Source organism: Quercus suber, unplaced genomic scaffold, assembly GCF_002906115.3.
Source record: "Quercus suber isolate HL8 unplaced genomic scaffold, Cork oak 2.0 scaffold_475, whole genome shotgun sequence".
Classification (NCBI taxonomy): Eukaryota; Viridiplantae; Streptophyta; class Magnoliopsida; order Fagales; family Fagaceae; genus Quercus; species Quercus suber.
The window spans coordinates 1-18182 of record NW_027069926.1 but is presented as its reverse complement, the minus strand read 5'-3'; the positions used below and the strand labels follow the sequence as shown (position 1 = coordinate 18182).

The 18182-nt window shown below is 33.8% G+C and overlaps 2 protein-coding genes and 4 non-coding genes across 6 annotated transcripts; all 6 read left to right on the top strand.

Annotated features, from left to right (window-relative positions):
* The first annotated feature begins 6398 nt into the window (after window positions 1-6398).
* LOC112012176 (octanoyltransferase LIP2p2, chloroplastic) lies at window positions 6399-9755 on the top strand. The gene is given in 5 exon segments (XM_024044562.2): window positions 6399-6503; window positions 6686-6930; window positions 7014-7278; window positions 8016-8166; window positions 9177-9755. Coding segments are annotated over 4 exon segments (942 nt in total). The 5' UTR covers window positions 6399-6503; window positions 6686-6760; the 3' UTR covers window positions 9533-9755.
* A 4744-nt stretch (window positions 9756-14499) lies between these two features.
* Window positions 14500-14580, top strand: LOC112012222 (small nucleolar RNA snoR64a). Its single transcript, XR_002882946.2, has one exon. It is a non-coding gene; the product is annotated as a small nucleolar RNA snoR64a (small nucleolar RNA).
* Window positions 14581-14657: 77 nt separating this feature from the next.
* LOC112012217 (small nucleolar RNA R38) lies at window positions 14658-14742 on the top strand. Its single transcript, XR_002882945.2, has one exon. It is a non-coding gene; the product is annotated as a small nucleolar RNA R38 (small nucleolar RNA).
* Window positions 14743-14793: 51 nt separating this feature from the next.
* On the top strand, window positions 14794-14887 carry LOC112012229 (small nucleolar RNA snoR20a). The gene has a single exon (XR_002882947.2). It is a non-coding gene; the product is annotated as a small nucleolar RNA snoR20a (small nucleolar RNA).
* A 247-nt stretch (window positions 14888-15134) lies between these two features.
* Window positions 15135-15216, top strand: LOC112012209 (small nucleolar RNA R38). The gene has a single exon (XR_002882944.1). It is a non-coding gene; the product is annotated as a small nucleolar RNA R38 (small nucleolar RNA).
* Window positions 15217-16252: 1036 nt separating this feature from the next.
* LOC136063005 (acyl-CoA-binding domain-containing protein 5-like) lies at window positions 16253-18167 on the top strand. The gene is made up of 4 exons (XM_065762833.1): window positions 16253-16875; window positions 17681-17786; window positions 17876-17976; window positions 18078-18167. Exons 1-4 carry the CDS (start codon window positions 16253-16255, stop codon window positions 18142-18144), a joined length of 897 nt encoding a protein of 298 aa, XP_065618905.1. The 3' UTR covers window positions 18145-18167.
* Window positions 18168-18182: the final 15 nt, after the last annotated feature.

The following is an 18182-nucleotide window of genomic DNA, read 5'->3' as shown; positions in this document are numbered from 1 at the left end:
ATATTTCAGTTTCGGATTTTGTTTTTGGTGGGTATTTACTATTTAGTTCCGTTTAGGACTTTGTCACTTTGCACAGTGACAGTTTTTTTTTTTTTTTTTAAGTTGTTTTTGTAAATAGAAAAGGGATTTGTCTCCCATAAAAAAAAAAAGGATTTGTCAAGCTATAGAAAAAAATTCAGATAGAAAGTATTTAAGAACGGTCAGTCAAAATGATTAATTTGACTTAAATATTCTTAACTTGGATTGAAGAATTTCTATATAATTTAAGGACACACGGCTGTATTAATGCTTGTTCAGCAAAACGGATAAAGTTGAGCCTAAATGATGTATAAAAAAAATCAATGAAAATAAATAGTCTACGAGTGTAAAGAGTGTCCGTCGACAAAATGATCACCCTAAGATGATCAAGATTCCTCACTTTTTGTTCTCATTCAAAACTGTACATGAGACTTTCTATAAATTATATAGTAATGATTTTTTATTTAAAAAAATTATAGATATCAGTATCTTTGGTTTGATAGTTAGGAGTATAATAAGTCAATTTATAATCTAAATCTCTCTTTTTCATTGAAAGTGAAACATGAATTTAAAAAAAAAAATAATGAAAAGGCTTGTTGGAAAACCCGTTGGCGGACTTGATTTGAATGTATATAGGACAAAATTTAGTTACAAAATTGGTTGTATCCTTAAACTACAACTTTACTTAATATCTTTTTATTATAATTGAATTTTGACAAATCCACCATTGGATATCTTCTTCTTATATCCTGCATGCTTGTAAAATTTTTAAAAAATTAAAGATCAATAGTTATGTCATCAATAAATTGTTAAAATTGTAAGTTTTTATAGTTTAAAATTATGCATAAAATATGAGCTTATAGATCATATAGTGAATAATATCTTATTGTCACCAAATTTGACATCTGTATTAAGAGCGTAAAGAACATGTAATTCAATAGTTAGATTTTCAAAATATAGAGTAATGTTTATTTTATTAAGTAAGGTTGTAACCTAAGGTTACAACTAATTTTGTAGCTAAACTTTGTCGATGTATATATTAGAATTGTTACGTTGGGATGTGATTACATGTTGATTTGCCCATCCTTTTATGAAATAATCTTTTAATGTGCCCCCTTACCTTTGGGTTAAAGGGCATCCCACCCACCACAAGTAGGTAGCCATCTATAAAAAAAAAAAACTATTAACAAGATGAATATTGTATTTTTTTTTTTTCTTACAATAACTGGGTTAGAGAATTCCTTACAAAGGATTTTTTGTTTTTTTTTTTTTTTTGTTTTTTGTTTGTTTTGGAGAAACTGCTTACACAGTAATAAAGGAAATTAGTAATGCTATTAAACCTATAGGAATAAAGACCCAAAATTATATATTGAGCCTTGGGCCTTATCCGAGGACGTTGGTATATACAAGGAGGGGCAAATAGTTGTGAGGAGTTCCAAGTTTGAAGTCTCGTAAGAAAGAAATGGGTTAAGGATGGTCCGAGGAGTGAATCCTCCTCGGATGTGATGAATACAGTTCAAATTTGTATTTTGACAATCTAGGTGACCCTCTAGAAGGCTCCAGCGATAAGAATGTGCATCATATATGTATCAAAATGATAAGAAATCAGAAATATTTAAGGAAAAGCTGCTACCACCGCATTAAATGCATTATACCTACTTTTCTAGCAACGTTTATTTGGAGAAGACCCCTGAATAGAGCTGCTTTAGCTGTCGCTACTCACAAAAAGTTAAAGAAGATGTTTGATGGGACATGTACTCAAGTGAGGGCTTAAATGATCAACAAGTGTAGAATCAAGAAGGGACTAAAAGGAACTATATAAGGAAAGAGACCCTGTATGAGAAGGGGATCAAAAAAATAGAGAAAAGACTACTGTAGCAATTAAAACTGCATTTGTAATCAGTTCTGTTAATTTATATCATAACTGGCTTCCTCGGACAATGAACTCATTCAATTTTATAAGCTTTGTTTCTTGCTTGGTCATCTTTTAAACCCATACTAATCGTTGTTAAATTCATAAATGGCCTATCTCTTTGACTCACTCTCTACAAATTTATTGTACTGGGCTCGTTGGGCCAATATCTCATATTTGTTGGGCTTGGGCTACAAAATGTGACCCTACATAGCCTTTCATGGGATTCCTCATTATAATAACTTTTTTTTTTGGTTGAGAAAGTTCTTTATATTAACTTAGTGCGTGTAAAACAAGGAACTACATTCACTTGCAGGAATAATTAGATACTCAAAAAGCTTAAATACCCTCGTTCATAAAAAAAAAAAAGGAATGCTAATTTTTTTTTTATATTTTCATACAAGATAGAATTCTACTCTAGCATAATTTAAGTGCATATGTGTATGAAACTTCCTCCTAGAGACTTGAACCCCGACCCTTATCCCCCACACCTCGCAAGTAATTATACTTATACTATTAAAACTTAGTAATGATCTAGTTTATTTATTTATTGGCAAAATAGTATTAATGTATTTTCTTTGAATGGAAAGTAATAATGTAGTTGAATCACATAATAATAACGTGAAAATGATATTCGGAGAAAGAGAGGAAAAAAACATAATAATTAGCCTGATATCTAAAAAAAGTTGACATCATCTCAAGTTTGACACCATTAAAACCCACAAGCCCTCGGTCTTATATCATGATTAACAGGACTAATTCGCGTACGGCGAGCATCAAGTCCTCACCCTTAATATCATGAATGAATGAATACTGATCTCATAAATAAAAAATAAAAAATAAAAAAAGAGGAGAAGAATACTGATCTTTTAATTGGAGTCATTAGGCTTGCGTAAAATTAAAGTGTCTTACTTCGAAATGAGGGACGGGTACACCTCGTTGTAAATCAAAATCCGCAATGATTTCATTGTCGTTGGAGTTTTATACACGAATAATCCTTTAATTTATAATTTTAAATTAAAATGATTTTTGTGTATCTTTTACCTTTTATATATAAAAAAGATTTTGTTAACAGATGCGCTAAAAGCATTTATTAATCAATTACTCTCTCCCTCCCATTTTGTTTGTCCTCTATTTTATTTTGAGATGTTCTAAAATATTGTTCTGTTTCTAAAAATAAAGTCATTAATTTACTAATGTTCCTATTATACCCTTATTAATTTACTATTTCAATTTTTTGATAAATTTATTTAAGGATAATTTTGGAAACTTATACATTTTTAAAAGGTAAACAAGATAATAAATGATGTTCCCTTAAAAAAATTTGACTTTTCAAACAGGACAAACAAAATGGGATGAAGGGAGTATTTTTAAAATTTTCTTATTTCTATTAATTTTGATAATTTTACTTTCTCTCAAATACGAAAAGAAAATAAAAAAATGCAATTTTTATTAAAATTATAACATTATTTTTATTATAATTACTTAAATTTTATCACATTGAAAATAAGAACATCTCATAATCTGAAATTAAATGTGTACATAAAGTAATAATAATAAAATCTTAGAGAGAGATGCTGCAATTTATTAAGGAAGAGAAATGTGAAAATAAAAAAATAATAAGAAAGAGCAAGAGATGGGATAGAAGATAAAAATAAAGTGAGTGTGTATGTAAGGCAGACATGCCCACCAAAACCCATCACCTTACCCACTTGATGTAACTTACCAAACCTGAGCCAATTGTCGACCAACTCGATGCCTTAGCAGTTGGCAATGGGTGCTTCCATCCAAAACCTGACGACTCTTGGTTGAGTGGCAATTCTACCTCTCCAAAACTCAATCTAAACCAATCCAACTGCCATCTCCTTCGCCATGGCTCGATCTATCTTCTCTGTGATCAAATCTCCCTCGTGAGTTCAAATATCTTCATCATGGCTAGATCTCCCTTCATTGTGCATAGCTTCGCTTAGATTTGCCATCTCTACTCAGCTCTCCACCAAAATTTGTCACTTTAATTTCAACTAAAACCCGATCCACCACACTTGACAACTAATTCAATCCAATCCAATCTCCACTTCAGTATGTGATATGTGCCTTTTTCTACCACCTAACTCCATTGAGTTGAGTCCCATTTAAGCCCAAACCCAAACTGATGCAACTTGATTCATGCACACTTTTAGTGACAGTTTAGAAATATATCAAACCACTATTCAACCCAACCTACTAAATTATTTATTTAGCCCACCCAACCTGACACAACTCACTTAACGGACCTGCCTGAGTTGGGTCGGATCAGGTGGATTGATGGGTCAAATAGTTTTTTTGTTGTGCTCCTTATCAAATTTGAAAAAAAAAATGAAACTCCTTTTTTTTTTTTTTTGGGACCTTGATTTTGTACTTTTGTAAAGTATAGAACAATTCTCGGTTCTTTTCACCTTCACTAGTTTATTTATCTATGGAAAATTTCAGATTAGCATGATTTTGCCACACAATTTCGTTAGTGGTCACGTTTCCAAAACAATTTAGAAAATAGCATCTTGAGTCTCTTAGATTCAAGTTCATTGTAGCAACTTAAGCCTAAGAGGCTTGAGTTCTATGCACTGGCAAAGCTAAGGTGGATTTAAAATCCATGTGGAACTCGAGTTTTAGATACTCGAGTTCCTTTTCTTCCTTTTCTCTTTTTCCCCTTCGTCCATGTTCTCTCTATTCTCTTCGGACTACCATGGCCAAATCTCAATGGCTATCATTCTTCGATCACCACCACTACCTCAGGTAGTAGTCTTACATCTAATTGATCTCTCTAACTCTTAAAACCCCAAACCCAATTTTAGAGACAACAAAACCAGGCAACAATACCAGAGAGAAACAACAAACATAAGCCACTCTAGTGTTGAGATCAACAAACCCAAGCTAAGGGAGCTACTTTGGTGTCGAGATCATGATTTATGGGTTTGAGTTTTTGCTTCGGTGGCAAGATATTATGAATTTGTGGGTGAGGTACAAGGAGAAAATGAGAGAATAGGGAGAACAAAGGAAGAAAAGGAACTTGAGTGTTTAAAACTCGAGTTTCACTTGAATTTTAAATCCATCTTAGCTTTGCCAACACATAGAATTCGAGTCTTGTAGGCTCGAGTTGCTATCGTGAACTCAAGTCTAAGAGACTCAATATGCTATTTTACTAGATTGTTTTGGAAACGTAACGAAATTGATGCAAATTTAGAGAAACGATATGTCTATAATATTTTCACAATATTTTTACAACAAATCTTAAGTGGCACATTATTACTGGTTGTTATTGTTGAGGCAAAAAAGTAATCTTAGCGTTAGGTTCAAATTTGAACCAATAAAAACTAATCACTTATGATTTGTTGTGAAAATGTTGTAAAAATATTGTGGAGATGTTCTACATTCACAATATTTTTATAACATTTTCACAACAAATTATAGGTGGTTAGTTGTTATTGGTTCTAATTTAAACCTACCGCTGAAATTATTTTTCTACCCCACCAATAATAATCCGTAACAACTTGCCACAATAGATTTGTTGTGAAAATATTATGAACATAACATTCCTCTTAATACAAAAAAAATAAAAATAAAAATTTCTTATTTGCCTCTCTCATTTCTCAACTTTTCGAGAAATTATAAAGTCCTCTTAGTGAATAAGTGAGGTTGTTAACCATTCTACTAAAAGAACCTCGTCTGTTTAAAATTACTTAGGCTGCATTTGTTTTGGGTGAAATTCATTTCCAGAAATGGTTTTCTATATTTTCGGGTGTTTGGTTGCGCCGGAAAAAGCAATTTTCCGGAAATCATTTTCAGTTGACTCACGGTCAAGAGTGAAAATGATTTACGGAATCATTTTCACTTCAAATGAGTTCCGGAAAATGGAGAGAAAGAGAGAGCATGAAGGCAGAGAGAGGGAAAGAGAGAAAGAGAGCACCAGCACCTCGCCGAGGAGCCCAAACACGCCGGAGACATTGCCGGCGAACCCCGAGCACCGCGCTGATCTCGCCTTCGATCGCACTACCGCCGATCTCCCCGGCGATCGCCTTGGATCACCTCCGCTCGATCTCGCGATCTAGCCTTCGATATCGCGACTCGCCTTCGATCTCCCACCAGCGAACCCAGAAGCCGTTGAACCCAGAACCCAGCGCTCTTCGCACCGCGCCTCGCCGTCGATCGTCGATCGTCGTCGCCGCACTGCGCCGTCAATCGCTTCCTCTTCCTCGATCTCTCAGCTTCTTTTTTTTTTTTTTTTTTTTTTTTTTTTTTTTTTTTTTTTTTTTTTTTTTTTTTTTTTTTTTTTTTTTTTTTTTTTTTTTTGTTTNAATATGTATTTTTCGAAAAATATTTTACGGGAACCAAACAAACCCTGAGTAAAATTTTTTAAAACAAAAACTAATTACTGAGTCACTGACACAGCAACAATTTTAAACAAGTTTTTTATTTGAAATGGTTTACAAATAACAATTTTAAACAAGAACTGTATAATTTCTCCACCTCTTCATCGTTTCTGACGGCGAAGAAAACACAGAAGCCACCGTCCCTCGGCTTCTCCATTCCATTACAGGTGAGGATTCCATCACTCCTCGCTATCCTCTACAAATTGATCCCAATTACGCTTTCCATTTTGGGTTCCGCCTCTTGTTTTGTGCTTCAAATTCTCCTCATTATATAAACGTTGAGTCTTCGGAAAAAGAAATGGATTTTCATAGCCACACACTTTGGTTTCTCTGCCATTTCGTTTCGCAGCTTCTTTTGAAGATTACAGATTAATGGACTCTGCTTATCACAAATCATAGAAACAAAAAACAACAACAACAAGATATGATTCTCGCAGCATCGACTCACTTTTTAATCACTGTTCCGACAAGCCCATCTCACAGTCACACAAAGAAATCATACCGGCTTCACTCTCACACAACAACCTTGTCAAAATCGAACCAAATCTCAGATTCCAAATCCACCTCAATAATAATCAATGACAAATCAAGAACGTGAGTTTTCTCTGTCTGGCATTTTCACAAACACCATTAGTAGAAAACTCACCAGGTAGACTTTAAAAGCTGACATTGTGCAGGTGCGAGTGTTTCAATTTGTACAAGGAACTGGTTCCTTATGACAAGGCATGGGATTGACAGAAACAAATTGTTAAGGAGAAGAAGGCCTTGATTGAGAAAAACCAAGATTGCCAGGACACACTAATCATTCTACAACATCACCCTGTGTATACATTGGGCACAGGTAGTTCAGAAGAATACCTTAATTTCGACATCAAGGATGCTCCTTATGACGTTTATAGAACTGAACGCGGCGGGGAGGTTACTTATCATGGTCCTGGCCAGGTACTTGTCCCAAATTGCTAATTACATAGCTAAAATTTAGAATTTGTTGGCATGTAGGACTTTTCATTTTACAATTTGGATAGCACATGAATTGTAAGAATAGTCTACTGAATTGCAAAGATATTAAGAACAATGTATTCCTGTAAAAATACAAAATTAAGGACCATGCACCATAACTGAAATATTTGGTTTTTCCTCTTATAAGGTTAAAATCAAAGTTAAGGACAATGCACCATAACTGAAATCTTCAGATTTTCCCTATTATAAGGTTAAAAACAAAGTTAAGGACAATGCACCATAACTGAAATCTTCAGATTTTCCCACTTATAAGGTTAAAAACAAAGTTAAGGACAATGCACCATAACTGAAATCTTTGGTTTTTCCCTCTTATAAGGTTAAAAACAAAGCTAAGGACAATGCACCATAACTGAAATCTTCGGGTTTTCCCTCTTATAATGTTAAAATCTTCAGTTTGTGATTGGGTTGTCCTGCATCCCCTACTTGTGATGTTTAAAAGAATACATATGACCGAACTTGATTGCTCTTTTGAAGGTCTATGGTTAACCATTAAATTTTGGGCCCAAGGCTTTGTTGCTGTTGTTTGAATTTTTATTTCTATGGTGAATAAACTTACAATCCTTTTTTCACTGAGCAATAAGATTTAATGGATTATAGGGGAATTCTCTTTTTGTTTTTATACTTGCTACCTAACTTTTAATGCATGTGTTGGACTGTAGCTAGTTATGTACCCTATTATCAATCTCAGAAATCACAAGATGGATCTTCATTGGTACCTCAGGGCACTTGAGGAGGTGGTAATCCGTGTTCTTTTCTCGACATTCTCCATCACGGCATCTCGACTTGAGGGCTTTACTGGTGTTTGGGTTGGTATGTTTCCTAATCAGTCCATTATGCTGTACCAGTGTGCATATTGCACGTTCTCATGTTTTCTGCACTTACATTAGCTTTGATTTAAAAACTTTTATAGGCAATGTACTGTGTAGAACAAATCATGTTGAAAGTCTCTTTGCCTGTTCGTGTTTGCAAACAAAATTTTGAATCATTTAGCTTTTTAGTCTCTATTATAAGTAATATGATTATTTGTTGTTTTTAAATGTTTACTTTTTCGTTCATAAACAGAATGGTTACTTTTTCTGTTCTGCTCTATTTGGATGCCATGAAAGGGAAATTTAAACCTTGAAATTTACAACATATGTTTCAACTCAATATCTCTTCAGATTTGTAGTTCTTATTTCTTTTAATCCATTATCTGAACGTTAACTGCAAGTAATGAGCAAATGTGAGACGAAAATAGTTTCCAAGTTTCATGTGGTCATTTTTTCTGTTACCAACTTAAGAGTGGTTAATTGGATTCCTTTGAAAGCTTATGGTTGAATTTTTATATTATTTCCCTTTTATCTTTCGTGAACTAAAAATGGACTCTGAGATGGTGCTATCAACCAAAATAGCATACAATATAGCTCAACATCATTTTTGCTTGTTTGTTAGTTGTGTAGATCCTTATTAGTATCAAGACTCTGGTGGCACCGCATAGAAGGATATCATCTGAGAAAATGACTCCAGGAGCCACACCATATTTTCATATATTTTTTCACACATTCTATATTTTTGCTGAATTGGGGACCTGGACTTTGATTTGCTATATTATAGATATTAACAGTTTTTGCTTTTTGTAAAAGAGGCAGACTCTACAGCCTCATTCCTCTCACTTTGTGTTACTTGAATTATAATACCGTACAGTCATTTAATTTAGCATTCTGTTCAAAAGTTACCCTCCCTTCTTTATCTTAATCTAATTTTTTTTGGGTGAATAACATGCAGAGTGCCTAAGTGATTATCATTCTTGTGACTGATCTTACTTTTCAATTTCACTACAGGAGATAAGAAAGTGGCAATGGTTGGGATACGAGTATCTCAGTGGATAACATATCATGGGTTAGCACTGAATGTCATCACAGATCTAACCCCATTTCACTCAATAGTCCCATGTGGAATACGAAACTGTCAGGTTGGAAGCATTAAGGGGTTGCTAGGAGAATTTCAGCCATCCACTGGATGTGGAAAAGCAAGTGTGCTTCATTCCAATGATTGTCAATTGATTGATATCACTCACTCATCTTTGATCAAGGAATTTTCAGAGGTTTTTCAGCTCGAAATCTTTCATAAAAGCATCCCCATGTCTGAGTTTGAAGATACGATACCTAGAAGGTCTCTCACAAGGAAACTAACTTGACAGATTCAATGCAGCACGTTTGAATTAATCTGATCATGAAGCAAAATTGTTAGTGATATACTTGAGTGTTTATGTTATTGTAGTTATTGTTGTTTAGTTGATAGATAGGCCTGGCAGCAGTACAGTCAAGTGGATTGTGATTTAGATTACTTATTTTGTAAATTAACTGTCATCTTTCTCATTTCAAATTTAATTTAATCATACAGGATACAACTTGTTGCTAGCAATTCTCATGACAATCTAACAGGCTAGATTCTACTTTTTATATCGGAACTCCTTTACCCATTGTATGCTTGAAGACGATGATAGAGAGGTAAAGCAATGCCCTTTTTATTTTTCATTTTATACTTGGAGCACTCAGAAATTTTGAAACTTCTCCAATCAATTTTGTCAATTAAAGCCTTTGTCTATCTTTGTTATTTATTTTCATTACTCTTGGCAATATGGCAATAACATAGTAGATAAAAACAAGAAACCATATATATATATATATATATTTTGACTGAAAAGGTAGACAAGAAACCATATTAAGTTATGCATTTCACCTATGGTTTGTTCATAAAACAATTTGGTAGTCATGTAATAGAGAAGATAATGAGAGAAATCCCTCTTTAAAGAGAGCAAGGGCTTCCATGTGACTACTAGAAAATCAAAATTGATTATATAGGTGAAACACAAAGTTTCAAACATTAGTTTCATTTTTTCCTTATTGCCATTATTCTTGGCAATAATGGCAATAACAGAGTAGATAAAAATGAGAAACCATATTAAGTTTTGCATTTCACCTATGGTATGTTCATAAACCAATTTAGTAGTCATTTAATAGAGAAGATAATGAGAGAATTCCCTCTTTAAAGAGAGCAAGGGTTTCCACGTGACTACTAGAAAATCAAAATTGATTATATAGGTGAAACACAAAGTTTCAATCATTAGTTTCATTTTTTCCTTATTGCCATTATTCTGGGCAATAATGGCAATAACAAAGTAGATAAAAACAAGAAACCATATTAAGTTATGCATTTCACTTATGGTATGTTCATAAAACTATTTGGTAGTCATTTAGTAGAAAAGATAATGAGAGAAATCCCTCTTTAAAGAGAGCAAGGGTTTCCATGTGACTACTAGAATATCAAAATTGATTATATAGGTGAAACACAAAATTTCAATGATTAGTTTCATTTTTTCCTTATTCCATTACTATCCAAAATAACAAAAATGAACAATGAAGATGGATATATGTATATATATATAAGTTTAAAATTGAAACGATTTCATAATTTGATACTTAAATTGGCAAAATTAAAAACTTTAGACCTAATATAGTCCTTTTTATGTAATTTCCCCAAAATATTTAAATGGGATGAAGTATACCAATTCAATAAAATCAAATGTCTCCAAAGATGCTAAAGAAATAAAACAATTTATAGTATTTTCTTCACAACTTGTTAAAGTAGTGTGTGGGTTTTTTTTTTTTTTGGTAAACAGCACAAGGCCAAGTAAAGAAGCCCGATGCTTTATGCTTTAAGGGACTGGGTTTAGTTCATCGCAGCTAAATTGGGCTGATTTCGAATCAAGTGGTGCACAAAACGCAGATCCTACAACATATACATACTAAACACAAAATATATATATGCGCATTTAATAGCAAAGAACAAAATAATGAGGAAGAAAGGCAAAATAAACGCTAGGGATCCTTAAGACAAATTGAAATATTTCATTGTTTTCTTAATTTTGTAATACATCACGCTCACTAGGACATGTTGCTTTCAGGCCTCTAAGACTTGCGAAGTTTGAATCCCTTTGAATCCAAGTGTATTCTCTAGTGGCTGTTTAAGGATCTCGGAAGGTTTTTCCTCTCTTTTCTCCCTTTTGAATGATGACTGAGCTTTCTCAAGGATTTTTCACTCTAATTCTACTGTTCCTCAAAAAATGTCTTTCACTGTTGGCTGCCTCTCCTTTATAGTGCCATCTTAAGGTTTCAAGAGTACCATTGATTCTCTCTATTTGCTCCCCTAGGTATCAGAACCAATGTTGGGTCAGCAACATTGATGGCTAGTCTCTTCCTCATTTTTTATTATTCTCCTCTTTTGAGGTTCCCTCTTCAAAAGCCCCTATCTGACTTTCTCGTTATGGGAGGTCCTAAAGGGCTGACCTTTGATCTTTCCTTTTCCAAGACTTCTAGATTCCACTTTTTCAAACCTACCTTTTGGCTGCTTTCCCCTTTGTGATTTTTCCCAAATGGGCTGATTCCTTTCTACCAAGTTGAAAGATCCCCAGCCACCTTCCTTTATGATCCATCTTCCTGGGTTCCCCGAGGTACTAGACCCTTACTCATGAGTTGTTGGTTCTCAAGTCTTCTAATCATTTTTTATGCATCATTGGGTGGCTGACAGGACATATCTATCCTTGTTCTTCATGTTTCTAGACATGACCCCTTGAACTGTCTCAGTCCCAACCTTGCCTTACTGCACATCCCGAGGATCCCAGGCTCCTGGAATTCTCGGGTATCTTAGTCCAATTTTCTCCCTGGGCTCCCCAGCAATTTTTTACCTTTGAGGCTGGGCTGGACTTCTTCTTTCTTTTATTTTGTGAGGTCCAAAACTTGCCAATCCATGGGCTTTGGTACAACATTGTGAATTTTTGGATCTCAACAAGTAGTCATAGAGATGGACTTTAGGACCATTTTGAAAATAGTATCATAAACTAAAATGAAAAATAAAAATAAAAATCTCAAACATAAAAGACTAAAATGGTCATTAGCCTTATAGCTTAGAGCATCCCCAATAAGGTTGCTAAATTGACTAAAAAGTCAATTTAACAACTAAGGCTCCGTTTGGAGTTCATAAGTGAATGGAATGATCATAAGGAAATGGAAAGGAATAGAATGGAATTGAATGAAATGTATTTAAGTAAGGAAAATGAATGGAAAAGAATGGAATGGAATGTAATTAAGTAACCTTACTTGGATGTTTTAAAATAAAGAAATGAAAATGAATGAAAATTAACGGAATGTAAATAATCTTGTTTAGGAGCAACATGGGGGGAATGGAATGGAATCATTTTATGACAATATTACTATTAGATCCCTGTTTTAAAATAAAGAGTTGAATATATAGGGTATTTTGGGAGTTTTAGTAAAAAAATCATTAAATCTAATTTCATTCCCTCCCATTTCTCCCAATTTTAGGGGGAATGAAAATTTGAGATTTTAAGGGAATAGAGAGAAATGAATGTTCCCTCCTACCAATTCCATTCCCTCCAACTTAAACTCCCAAACAAGCGAATGAACTTTCCATTCCCTCCATTAAAACTCTTAAACAGGAATGGAAAAATATTCTAAAATGATTTTTTTTTTTAATTTTTTCCATTCCATTCCATTCCCTCCTCCCAACGAGGCTTAATACTCTCAAAATGCCTTGTATAGCAAAGAAGCTAAACTCAAAATAATTTGAGTATCAACTATGGTGAGCTGCTATAGGTAGCTGCTTACTGTAGCTTAAAACTTAAAAAAAAAAAAAAAAAATTGTAATATGTGGTGTTAAAAAAAACTTTGATATTTGGTGTATTATAAAGTGTGGCGTTAAAATAATGTTTTGAGTTGCTAAAAATATATTTTTTAGCTTTCTTACTGTGAATGCTCTTAGCTAGCATCTTATAGTGTTTGCAACAAAGATATCCAAGATCAACGTTAGACGAAGGAGATCAACGGGGACATGGCCCCTTGGATTTTTTAAAATTTCCCTTCCCCCTATATATTTTTAATAAAATTTAAGATTTTAGTTGGATTTTACTCAATTGCCCACTATATTTTTTAAATGTACAAAAGCTCATGTGTATTAAACTATTAATGTCTAAATTTGTTCTTCTAATATTCATTGTTTCAACATATAAAACTCATTAATTTAATGAGTGTTAAAAGCGTATGTTCATAAAAACATGTGAGTATTAGTAGGTTTCTGTATATTTTAAATTTTTTTACTAACATTCATTATTTTCTTCTAAAAATCCACCCTTTTTTTTCCATGCATAACTCGTTTATTTCAGGAGTATTTAGAGCACATGTTTATGAAAACATATAACCAAGTAAATCTCTATAGTAAAAGTAATTTTTATTTTCCAAAAACAAACTCTTTTTACTATTTTTTTTTCAACATTTTTTCATTTTGCATGTAAAGTTAGGGACACGTGAATGCATACTCTTTTTTTTTTTGGGTTAAAAAAATATGTTATGATTTTAATAATTAAAAATTTGGGACATGTTCTACCTAGTCTACCTTTGTCATATAAAATAAAGTTTTTCAAGTAGTTTTTTTATTATTATAATATTTCTCTTGACCATTCTCAAAAAAAAAAAAAAAAAAAAAATTTCTCTTTACATCATATATGTTAAGGCATATCAAAATGACATAGATTTGCAATTTTTTTTTGGCTCCATCATTGTCCAAGGTTCAAATCATATTTCCCACTATAATTAATTAACAACCAAATTTATCAAAAAAAAAAAAAAAGAGACTAAAATAAAAATAACCTTAAACTTAATCAAAAGGAATTAGCCCCCAAACCCAATTTGATTTATTGCTGTGGCCCTCATAATCCAATAGGCCCAGACTCCGAGCCCAAAGGGTCAATATCACCACTTATGCATCACCACAAAGACGTGGTAGGTGCAACATTATTTGTCTGTGACAACCTTTTGTTCACCGATTAAAACCCTCCATATTCTCACGCACACTAGCTCCCAATCCCATTCTTAAATCTTAGCCGTCCGATCAAGTCCCCAACACTAACCCAGCTGAATCAATCTCTATAAAAGACAAGCCATTTCACCATGACCTGCAAAAACCCTAGCTCATACGTAGCCGTCTCATTCGTCCCCATCGATTCTTCTCCATCTCCAATTTCCACCTTCTTCTTCGAATTTCATATGTGTGTATGTATATTTGTATTTTAATGTGGGCGAATGACGAATCTTTTTTTGAATTGTTTAGAGTGCTCAGACTTTGATTTGGGTACAATGATTCAAAACATTGAATAGGAAGATCTGATGCCTCTCTTTTCTTTTCGATTCGAACAAAACTTAACGTTGTTGTTTCTTATGTTCTGTGGTTGGTTTTTCATTGGATACCATTGTGGATGACGAATGCTTATGAAATAAACAGTTATCCCTGTCTGATATTTGGTGCTGATATTTCTTAAATTCTGACCTTACAAAATCGCTTTTATTTTTTTTTTTTTGCATTATGTTTTATTTTGCAAAAATAGCCAATGATGAAGATCTTTTAATGGTTGACTGAAATGCAAGTTGATATAAACTTGCTTATGTGTCGAAATTCATGAACTAGGACGGTCTGAGGCTTTTGTTTATTTATTTATTTATTATTTATTATTATTATTATTTTTTTATAGTTTGATGGTCGAGGAAGGGTGACTTGAACTTTGGACGCTTCTGATGGAAACATCAGGCGGTGCCAGTTCATCTACAAGATCGTTGGCTGAGGCTTTGTTTTTCAAAATTGTAATATCTCAAATGGTTTTTACTATGTTTTGTTTTAATTATTTTCTTGTATCTTTTACTAAATCATCTATGGATTGGTCTCTACAGTGTTGTGAATGATGAGAACAATAATTATACAGTTATCCCTGTCTGATGCATTGGTGCTGAGATTTTGTAATCTGACGCTCACACTGTAGAGTCTTAATCTCATCCGTTTTTTTTTTCTCTGCTAGAAAATTGTAATTTAATTAATAATTTGCTTACCTTTTACGTTGTTTTAATCAATAAGATGTGATGAACCAGAATGTCTCATTGGTTTTTATTACATTTCTTTGTTTTACATGTTCTTGTTAGTTGTTTACTTGTATAAACTATAATTTCATATCATATCATATTAATCTTTGCCTTATCAGATTTTTGATATTGGTGATTTTTGAGTGATAAAATTCTCAAAGCTCAAAGTGACCGGATTATGCTCCAACGTCCAACCCTCTCCTTAGCAATGTGTGATAGCAAGATCTTTATCATAATGCAAGGATGGTTTTGTGCAACAGTTGGGATTTATAGAGAAACACACAAATATAATGCTACCAGTTGGGATTAAAATGAGAAAACACAGCATGACAATAATGTTTGTAGAATCCACATGTTGTATGAGAGAGATTCATAGATCATCTCCCACAATGCGCTGGTTTTACAACTGTTAGGATAGAGAAGATGTAATCTAAAAATTAAACAGATTTGATCATTTAAGCTATGAATCCGGTAAAAATTTGGTTTCCAAACCAATGACAATTGTATAGTGCTGTATCTTAATTGCATTTACTGAACAGAAATCATCAAGAAGTCTGGTGCCTCAGCATGCCACGTTTCCCGTAGGTCCTGTGTGAGACTCACAAATACCTTTTTTTTAGCAAAAATAATTTCAAAACTGGGTTACAAGCATTATTCACATATTTTAAAATTATTTTGGTACAGTATTTTCAGTTTTCAACAATAAGCCCTACTCAAACACACTCTAATCTATTCTAAATAAACAGTATTTCACACTGGTATACCAGACCCTTGAAATACTAGTACACTACTTCCATAGCTATCTAGAGTTACAACTTTACAAGTACAGATCACTTAGGATGGACTATTAATGGTCGCTAGACCAAGGCAGGCTTTATTATACAACTATCGGTGGGAATGAGTAAACCAGCGTCCCCTTAACTTGATTCTNCATGGAAATTTTTTTTACTCTCTTGACCCTCACGATCATTGTCGTTTCTGTTATTATAACCTGGGTTAATAATGACCTTCGCAAGCTTCATGACGTTACCGTAAAATCGGTGCCTAAACTCGAAGTTGAACCCAAAATTCGAGTTGGGCTTGTTGAGAAAATTGATGACAATAAAAGCATAAGCGAAACCGAAGTGTTGGTTCAGGAAAAGTTGGGAATTCAAGAATCTGAAGGATGTGACTATGAGTCACCGAAGGAGGACGACAGCAGTAGGGAGGTAGTTAAGATCGTTGAAGTGGGAGAGAAACCTGACGTAGGAGACAAGGTATTTGATAAAAGTCCCGGAAAGGAAAAGCTTCGTGAGATTGAGTTTGACAAGAATGGAGGTGATAAGTTAATTGATTTAGAGGATGATTGGGAATGGGAAGGGATCGAGAGGACTGAATTGGAAAAGGTCTTCGGTGCCGCGGTGGCGTTTGTCGGTTCTGTTGATAATGCTGATCGAGTTTCGAGTCTTGGAAGCAATTTGAAGATGCAGTTATATGGGCTTCACAAGATTGCTACACAAGGGCCTTGCCATGAACCCCAACCAATGGCATTGAAGCTCTCTGCTCGCGCAAAGTGGTAAATAGCTAGTCAATAATTTTTTTTTATGGCAAGTGCTAGGTTGTTTTTATATTGTGGTTGCTAATTTGTCTTGTAGTATTGGTTTTCTTATATGTGATTGTCACTTTTGAGATGCCTTTAATTAATAGGTGAAGCAAGATCTTTGGTGTAAATTGATAAAATTGTTTCAAATCGAATGCATGGAGGTGTGTGTAACCTGCATTGGGTTGGTTGAGAAAAATCTAATTTACCAAGCTCATAGTACAATTTATAATCATGATTACATATGCAAAAGATAGTATTGTGGTTAGCGAACATACAAACATTTTAAGACCACAAAAAAAATAATAATCCACAATGTTTGCCGTAATTGTCCACGTGGCAGACAATGAGTGGTGGGTCTATATAAAAGTGACAGATTTCCAATGTAGGAAAGTTGTAGCAAAAGTTGTGGTTTTTTATGTGGTACTAGAATTACTCTTAAACATTAGGCATAAAAGCATAGCAGATAAAGAGTCTCAGAAAAAAGCATATTGATAATCAAAAATTGAGTAAAAAACAACAACAAAGAATGTGGTTGGTTGTGGCTGATGGACTGAAATGTTGAAATGATACCTGTGTTTGGTATATTTATGACAGCCAATGTTGAAATAGATCAGAAATCTAGTTTAGCTGTAAGTATCAACACAGATGGACTTAATGTGTAAACAAATTAAGACCTTTCCTTCTAGTGTATAGCTTGATTAGTAGTCATCCTAAGAGGTTTTTGGCTATACTTCAATGGGTGATTTAATTGATGAAGGTTACTAATTACATTATGCAGGAATGCTTGGCAACAGCTTGGGAATATGAGTCCAGAAATGGCAATGGAGCTGTACATCTCCCTTCTCTCAAGAAGCATTCCTGGGTGGATGCAAGATGATTTTGTTGTAAGGCTTTGCTTTTGGATTTGTCCTATTAGTGATTTTCTTTGATGGGGAATGGGGTTCATAATCCTGGCATGTATTTATTGGTACAGGGAGATCATGAACATGTTTTAGCAGAGGTTGAAGTATTTAAGAAGCTAGCTTCTGATTTAAAGAGTTTGCTACCAATCAAACCAGGTGCTGTAGATGAAAGGTACTTGATATTAGTGGATCATTGGATGGTGTTTTTGTCTCAGCAGTTATCACTTCTCCTGCAAGAACTGACTTTATTCTCACCGTTTTCTTTATTGGCAGGAAAATGGAGATAAAGCCTTGTTTTGAGGGATTGGATGTAAATGCATTTGGGGTCCAAACTACTTAATTTGGTATGCACATGCTTATTTGGTTAGGATATTCCTT